The sequence below is a fragment of the Plecotus auritus genome (assembly GCF_963455305.1).
Source record: "Plecotus auritus genome assembly, chromosome: 5".
NCBI lineage: Eukaryota > Metazoa > Chordata > Mammalia > Chiroptera > Vespertilionidae > Plecotus > Plecotus auritus.
In genome coordinates this window covers 15,490,121-15,498,275 of record NC_137776.1, presented here as the reverse complement: position 1 = coordinate 15,498,275, position 8,155 = coordinate 15,490,121, and the positions used below count along the sequence as shown (strand labels likewise).

The 8,155-nt window shown below is 49.0% G+C and overlaps 1 protein-coding gene across 6 annotated transcripts in view; it reads left to right on the top strand.

The window, feature by feature from the left end:
* Nucleotides 1–912: 912 nt before the first annotated feature.
* Nucleotides 913–8,155, top strand: part of METTL21A (methyltransferase 21A, HSPA lysine) — a 47,618-nt gene continuing 40,375 nt past the window's right edge. For all 6 annotated transcript variants that reach the window (XM_080667597.1, XM_080667593.1, XM_080667594.1 and 3 more), the window contains exons 1-2: nucleotides 913–996; nucleotides 1,906–2,084. In XM_080667597.1, the coding sequence (XP_080523723.1) occupies nucleotides 1,938–2,084 (147 nt within the window). In that variant the 5' untranslated portion in view covers nucleotides 913–996; nucleotides 1,906–1,937. The remainder of the gene's footprint in view (nucleotides 997–1,905; nucleotides 2,085–8,155) is intronic.

Below are 8,155 nucleotides of genomic sequence, written 5' to 3'. Positions count from 1 at the left end.
GCGGGATGGGAGGGGTGCGTCAGGCCTCAGGGCGGCACTGGAGTCACCAGGAAAGCTCTCCAAAATACCCATGCTGGGTCCCAACACACACCGCACACCGCAGGAGACTTTCCCGGAGCTGAGTACCCGGGGTTGAAAAGCACTGGCTTTCATTCACTCTAACGTTCAGCCCGGGTGAGACTGCGTGAGAGCGGTGGCGGGTGGGGTGAAGGAACCGGGGGTCAGGGTCGAAACAGAAAAGGAAAGCTGGAATCTGCCCCCCCCCCTCCCCGTGCGGTCACACCCTTGGGTGCTCACATCCTGGGGTGCTCACTGCAGCCTCGGGTCTGCAGCCTCCGCCGGGACAAGGTCGGGGCCGGGTCCCTGTGGCACCCCCGTTCAACAGTCCAGGCCGCGCGCCGAGGGTCGGCTACGCGTCTGCGCTTTGACCTCACTTGGTGCCGCGTGCACGAGTGGGTGACCACGACACTTCGGAGCGAACCTTCTCCTATACCTGCCAACGGCCACCTATACAACTAAGGCATGCCAGCATCCAGATACACAAGAGAACGCGCGCACAGAAGCGTGGAAGCTGCAGGCGAGCGCAGCCAGGGCCACGCTGGTGGCTTCCCTCTCACCGGCCGCCAGAGCGTCCCCAGCCCCAGGGCACCTCGCTCTCCGCCAGTGCTGCCCTCGGCGGCGGAGACTGACTTGGTAGCCGAATACCCTGGCCCCTGGGGTGCGGGCCGACCACCCCGCAGGCAGCGTCCCACGTTCCCTCCAACCCCCTTTCCGGCCCGCGCAGCGAGCGCGCCGTCCTCGCGCCCCCCAGCGACCGCGGGGCACCTGTCCTAGCGGCTGGGAATCCGGAAACGCGTGTCGGGCCGGGCCGCCCTCCTACGCCGCCGCCTGCACCGCCCCCGCCCGGCGTCTCCGCCCTCCGGCCCGCCTGCCCGGGCGTCTCCGCAGCCGCTGGGGGCGGGGAGCGCAGCGCGCACCACGCAGGCCGCTCCGGAGGTAAGTAGCGGCCAGGCCGCGCCTGGGGACCCGGTGTGTCCGGGCCCCGCTCCGGGGCGGCCTGGCGCACCTTTGGCCCTTCTCCAGACAGCTCCCGGCACCCCGAGGTGGGGGGGCGTCCCGCTTGGCCTGGGGTCCCCAAGGGCCCTGTGGACCCCTTCGCCGCCTCCCATCTCCACCCCGATTCGGGGAGCCCTGGGGCCCGCGGGAAGGAAGTGCGCGCCTGTGGGCGTTGTAGAGGGGCGGGGGCAGGTTTGGGGGACCCCGGGGAGGCCTCCTAGCCTCGGACAGCCTCGGACGACCGAGTCTGTTCAGGACCTAGGGCCGCGCTCTCCCCGCGAGCGACTCGGAAGCCGCCCGTGAGTCTCTGCCAGTCTCTGGGAGGTGGGAGTGCCTGCACCATCCTCCAAAAAGTAGGACCGTGGAGCCGTTCTCAGTCTCAGTGCAGGCGCGGGTCGGTGGCTGTCACCAGTGAGCGCACCACGTGGAGGGGGTGGAGGCAAGACCAAAACAAAACGGAAACACCCTGCCCACCTCGGCGGGTGCAGCTGCAGTCCACGCGGGCCTGGGCCGTGTAGAAAGCGCTACCTTCTCCCGGCGCCTGTGCCGGCACCACCGCCTCGCTCACCCTCAAGCCCCCCGAGTCCTGATAGCGAAGTGTGGAGGGCATTCTGCAGGAGTTGTGGCATTCTGGGTGCTTTTGCCCAAAGACACCCTTTGGGATGAATTCAGAGCCACATCTCACTGCCCATGAGACTGGAAGAACCATGTAAAAGGAATTGGACAAAAGCTTTCCACATCTCTGTTTATCCCTTTGAATCCATGAAACGACCTTAAAGAAAGCATTCAGGCCTCCTAAGAGAGAATGCACTTTCTGGCCAGAGCGTGCAGGATTCTTTTGCCCAACAGGTTAAAGGAATCAGAGAGCTGGCACAGTGGAAATGGCCCTGGTGCCCTATGAGGAGACGGCGGGAATGGGGTTGCAGAAATTCCACAAGCCTCTTGCCACCTTCTCCTTCGCAAACCACACCATCCAGATCCGCCAGGACTGGAGGCAACTGGGAGTCGCAGCCGTGGTTTGGGACGCAGTAAGCAAATCCTGGGGTGGGGGGGTGGGTGGGGGGGCTCTGAAAACATCTGCAATTGATTATAAGACTGTGGTGCGGTGTTTCTTCCTTTTCCGCGTCCCGCACGGAAAGGGAGAAAGACAGGTTCCTGAGTGGAGGAGCTGGGGGTTAAGAAATTAGAAAAAGAAAGAGGCAAGAGACAGAAATAGATTCAAGCTGGGTGCCGGGTGGCTTCCTGTCCTCTGATAGAGAAACAGTCACACCTCACCTCAAACAACACAGCATATTTATTGGTTTCCAAAAGGGAAAAAGGGAGTTTCAGGTGTGCCCAAATCCTATTCATCAGGATCTGAGTAAGCTCCTTATTTTGGGTGGGTCAAGGTCCTTTTTGTTCCTCATTCCAAGTACATGGAATCAGTACTGATAACAGGATTCTGCCAGTGCCCTTGGGCTCAGCTGAATAAGAATTAAAAAAGTATCCATGTGCCTTCCCAGACGGCCCTCTACATCTCCCCCATTTTAATTTTTAAAAAGAAATCTTGCATTTATAAACATATAAGAACAAAAAATGTTTAGGTCCCAATTTCAATGTTCAAAAGTTCCGAGTCCAAATTTTAATGTCCAACAGTTCTGAGTCCAAGTATCAATGTCCAAAAGTTCCAAGTGTACACGTCAGCAATGACATCTGGATGGTGGTCAAATGGTGGCAATGCAGGTTTGACCTCTGGTTTGGTCCTGGGCAACCTGCAGCGACAGCTGCTGACTGCTAGCATGGAAAGGCGTTGTCAGCGTCCTCCATATCTGGACCGCCTCTCCTCTTGTCTTCATGGTTGAATTATTTCCTGCTAATTCCTCTCTGTTGCAGGAATCCACATGGTCCTGGAGTTTTTTTTTCTGAAAATATACAAACATATTCTCGACCAAAAGTTAATAAAGGTGTCTTTTCTATAAATTTGACTTGGGATCCTTTTTATTTTTGCCCAAATAATTTTCCTTTGGCTTATTTTGACACCATGTGTGTTTTTCATGGGTGTCTTGCTGTTAGCGTAACAAATGAAAATTAATTTTCAAAGTAAAAATTTTTCTAGATGTAATTTACTTGCAAAGTATTTTTCCTTACATAATATTACTCCACTATCCCCCCTTTTTTTGATTTAATTATTAGGAGGCTTTTGGAAAATATAATGCAGCCTTGATAACTTTAAATTTTAATTTTTTGCACAAAAATATGACTGCTTTAGGTTCATTGTATGTTAAGCAATTTTACCATGAAATGAACTACAAACAGAAATTTTGGTTAATACTTTAGGAACAGCCTTTTGTACAATTAGATTTTCTTGAATATTCCCTTATTTCATTTAGCCAAATTAATCTGAAAACTTGACTATTTTACTGTCAAATTTAATACTTTAACAACAATTTTAGTTAATGGAAAGGATTATATGCATCCTTGAGAAAGCCCTGAGCACTCCTGGATTTAGGCTAGATTTAGGTATAGGGCAGCTGCCATCAACCACTTCTCTGTTGCCTGGGTCTCAGTCTTAGCTGGGCCAAATCTGTTTGTTGCCTGGGTCCCAATCTGAGCTGGGCATGGGAAGCACGAAGCAGCCATGGGGCAGGAGACCTCCCTCAGAAGGGGCGAGTGTTCAAACCCCTGTAATGTTGTGGGGGTGAGGATCTGTGCCACACCTCTGTTGACCCCCAAGTTCTCTCCTGATGGCCCCCTGCGACTGTGCCTGTCTTAGGTTGCCCCTCCCTTGAGGAGTCTTACCCGTCATTGACTAACCAGCCATCCTCCGGGGCCAAGCAGGGTGATGTAAGGTTCAGTTCTGTCTCCTTGGTAGCCTATGCCCCTATGGCCTCCATGCCCAGCACCTGCCTTGGGATCCCCCCACTGGTGGGGGGCCCCGGCATTGATCATATATCTTGGGGAACCCAGGTTTCTTCTCCAGGGAGGGCCCAGCTCACACCATTGTTCGAGAGACAGATCTATGGTACCATCCAACATGAGGTTTCAACCTCAGAATGAACTGAAAACTCAAGCAACAGCTGTGGGCAATTGAATTGTGAGAAGAGGGTTCCTTTTGACAAAAAGGGCCAATATAGAATGCTCAAGTACCTTCCCAAGGGGCCTTTCACCCAGTGGAAGGAATTGAATCCTTTCATGTCCCTTTTAAATTGCTGCCAAACATTAAAAAAATTTTAGATTTTTAAGTTTGTTTGGATTAATTGTACAATATGCTGTTTGTAAAATATGAAAAATTATAATGACATTGTAGAATAATACCATGCAATTTCAAGTATATTAGATGTTTTAAAAAGATTTCTTTTAAGAAGAGAGAATAATTTTCTTGTATTACTCTGGGCCCTTGGAGCTTTACAAGAATCATCTCTGTTAAGGCCTTGAAATTTTAACATGGAAAAAAAACCATCAAACAAATATTTATATTCATATATGATTTACTAGTTCTTGCATCCGCCATTCATATGCAAACTTGTTATCTACTTCCTGCTGGTTACTTGCCTCAGGGCGGGAGTTTCAAAAGGGGCTGCTTAAAATGCCTTGGGAAACTAGCTTTAATTTGTCTCCCAGTTCATCTTCACCATCTTTAAAGCTAAAATCTCTAGGGTTTTTATTCTGTACAAAGAAAAGTGTCAAGCCCAGCTCAAAAACTATGCGCACTCGTTTGTAAACTGGCCTTTTCACTTTACATGAGCACAGAAATCCCCGATGCATTTATGAATTTGTAAAAACTTTAATTCATTAGCTGGAAAAAGGAAAGATGGCGAATATGAGGCCTCTTATGGTGGCTTTCTTGGGGAGTGGTGCCTATATTGGATTGCCATGTGTCTCTCCCTTCCCCTACATCCTGCTTACTTTAGGGGAAGTTTTTGCAACAGATCTGGCCACATTTTTTCATGCTTAAAAGACAGATCTCAAATTTTTTCTTTATAACTAACACCCAATTTGGCCAAGATCAGAATCTTCCTGTGGATTATTTTATGAATTTTAAAGAAAACTTTTAAGTAATCTCATTGCAGGAGAGCAGATAGCTTTGCCCTCTCCTGTCACCATTGAATTTCTCCACACCAGAGGCTGTTTCAGGAGTGGAGTTTCATTTCTTATTATAGATTTTAAATTCCAAATACAAACTAAGATTTTAATTTGAACAAGAAACCACATTCTTTAAGCATACAAACCAGGAAAAATACCATGTAAGGATATTCTTTGCTCTAAGCCAATGGCAATTCAAATTCAAACTGTACATTCTCTGCACCTCTCCCAGGAGCAAGTAGTGATATATTCTTCTAATCCTTTCACAGATAAACTACTTCTTTCTAAAATAAGTCCCATGGTGCCCTTAGGTAATGGTCCATAAATCCCTGTAGAGATTGCTTGTGGACCCATATCGGGAGTTAGTACATATTTGGCGGTGGGACAGAGGTCCAATCCTGCACTTCCTGGGGTGGCTCGGTAGAGTTCCCTGATAGTGGACCGGTTGTAGGCAGGCCGGTATGGTACGACAGTGTCCCTACTGTTTGGCGGGGCCGGGGCCGGCCCCATTTGCCGTTTCCCTGATGTGGGTCAAGAGGCTGGCCATCAATGCCTCTCTGGGAGCGGCAGTTATTGGCCCAGTGTCTTCCCCTGCCGCAGCGAGGACAAAACCCCAACTGCGGAGCAGGGAGACTAGGAGCTGAACTTCCTTGTCCCCTTGAGGCAACCTGTTGCCAGCAATTCTTTGCAATATGGCCTGGCCTTCTGCAAGTGAAACAAGTCCATTTTTCTTTGCTCCCTGAATGGTCCCTTTGCAGAGACTCCTTCAATGCAGCAGCCAAAGTCACTCCCTGAACATAGGATGGCCCAATATCAGCACAAATACGGATGAACTCAGAAATTGACCCCCTTTTTCTGTAGGGGCGTAGAGCCTCCTGACATGTTCTATTGGCATTCTCAAAAGCCAGTTGCTTCACTAACAGGGATCCCGTATTGGAATCTCCAACCACTCTGTCTACTGCCTGAAGCAACCGTGCCACAAAGTCCTGATAGGGCTCCTCTGGCCCCTGTATAATTTTTGTAACATCCATGCTTTTTTCTCCCTTAGTGGGCAACTCCCTCCAAGCCTTAGTACCACAAATATTTATCTGCTGATAAGCTTGCAAAGGGAACATCATCTGAGCCTGTAAGCTGCTACATGTTCCAGTTCCTATTAACATTTCAAGAGTGATAGGCACACCTTGTTGATGATTTTTAGCTGCCTGTTTTTCACTAATTTCAGTCCAATTGGATTTCCACAGTAAATAATCTCCAGGGGAAAGACATGCCTTAGCCAATGTTTGCCAGTCTTGAGGAGGCAGAGCTTCACTAATTACAGTGTCAATCAAGCTCAAGACAAATGGAGAAGTGGGGCCATACGTGGAGACAGAGGTTTTAAACTCCTTGAGGGTTTTAAAAGGAATGGCCTCGTGCACTCTCAGTATCTGCTCTGGGTTGGTAGGGTCTGGCCTTTCTAGGATCGGATACATTGAAAATCCTGTAATATCCTCTCCAGCTCGTCTTGCCTCCTGTAAGGTCAGCTGTAAAGGGGATAGTACCGGCGGCACAGCAGTTGTAGTTACTTTCATATTTGGCTGCGTGCCAGTTTCTGGCCGTAAAGGCCGGGGGGCTAGGGTCGTTTTTTCAAAACTGTGAGCAAGATCTTCCTCATCATCTAAATCATCTCGCTCATGGTAATGTTTGTATCTCCTTTTCTCAATCTCTGGCTCCCGCTCATATTTAGGAGGTAAATACTTGTTAGGCCGACTCTTAAGAGCAGCGGCAGGAGCGGCAGCGGGTGAAGGGGGAGAAGGTGGGGGTAAGGAGGAAGAGGAGGAGGAGGAGGAAGAATCTCCTTTCCGAGACTCTGAATTACCCATGTTTATACCCGGTTATTCAAGTGAATTCACAATTCACAACACACAATACACTTCCCAAAAACTTACCTTATTCTGCGCGCACGTCGTGGAAGTGACCCCCTCGCCTATTTTCCCTCCGTACTCAGGTCCCTGTTTCAGGCGCCAAATGTGGTGCGGTGTTTCTTCCTTTTCCGCGTCCCGCACGGAAAGGGAGAAAGACAGGTTCCTGAGTGGAGGAGCTGGGGGTTAAGAAATTAGAAAAAGAAAGAGGCAAGAGACAGAAATAGATTCAAGCTGGGTGCCGGGTGGCTTCCTGTCCTCTGATAGAGAAACAGTCACACCTCACCTCAAACAACACAGCATATTTATTGGTTTCCAAAAGGGAAAAAGGGAGTTTCAGGTGTGCCCAAATCCTATTCATCAGGATCTGAGTAAGCTCCTTATTTTGGGTGGGTCAAGGTCCTTTTTGTTCCTCATTCCAAGTACATGGAATCAGTACTGATAACAGGATTCTGCCAGTGCCCTTGGGCTCAGCTGAATAAGAATTAAAAAAGTATCCATGTGCCTTCCCAGACGGCCCTCTACATAAGACTGGTCTTTATTTAAAAAGAAATAAAAGAACAGCTTTATTGAGATGTAATTCATATACTGTACATGTCACCTAAAGTGTACAATGAACTGATTTTTTAAAGTAAATTCAGAGTGGTGCAACTATCAGCATGCTCAGTTTTTAAATATTTTCACGACCCCATCCCCTCCAAAAATACTCTACCCACTAGAATCACTTTCCTGATCGTCTTCCCCAAAAGAGATTGCATTTTAAGGGTGGGTAAAGGAAAGTGGAGGGAAGTTAAAATACTGCACACAGGATATTGTAAAATGACAAAGCCCAAAGTGAAGATGATGTGTTTTATTTTTTTTTAATATATTTTTTTTTTTATTGATTTCAGAGTGGAAGGGAGAGGGAGAGAGAGAGAGAAACATCAGTGATGAGAATCACTGATCAGCTGCCTCCCGCACATCCCCTACTGGGGATCGAGCCGGCAACCCAGGCATGTGCCCCTGACTAGAATCGAACCCGGGACCCTTCAGTCCACAGGCCGATGCTCTCTCCATTAAGCCAAACCGACCAGGGCCCTGTGTTTTCTTTAAGTTCTGCGTGGTTGTAATGGTCCCCAATTATGCTACAATTGCCTTTT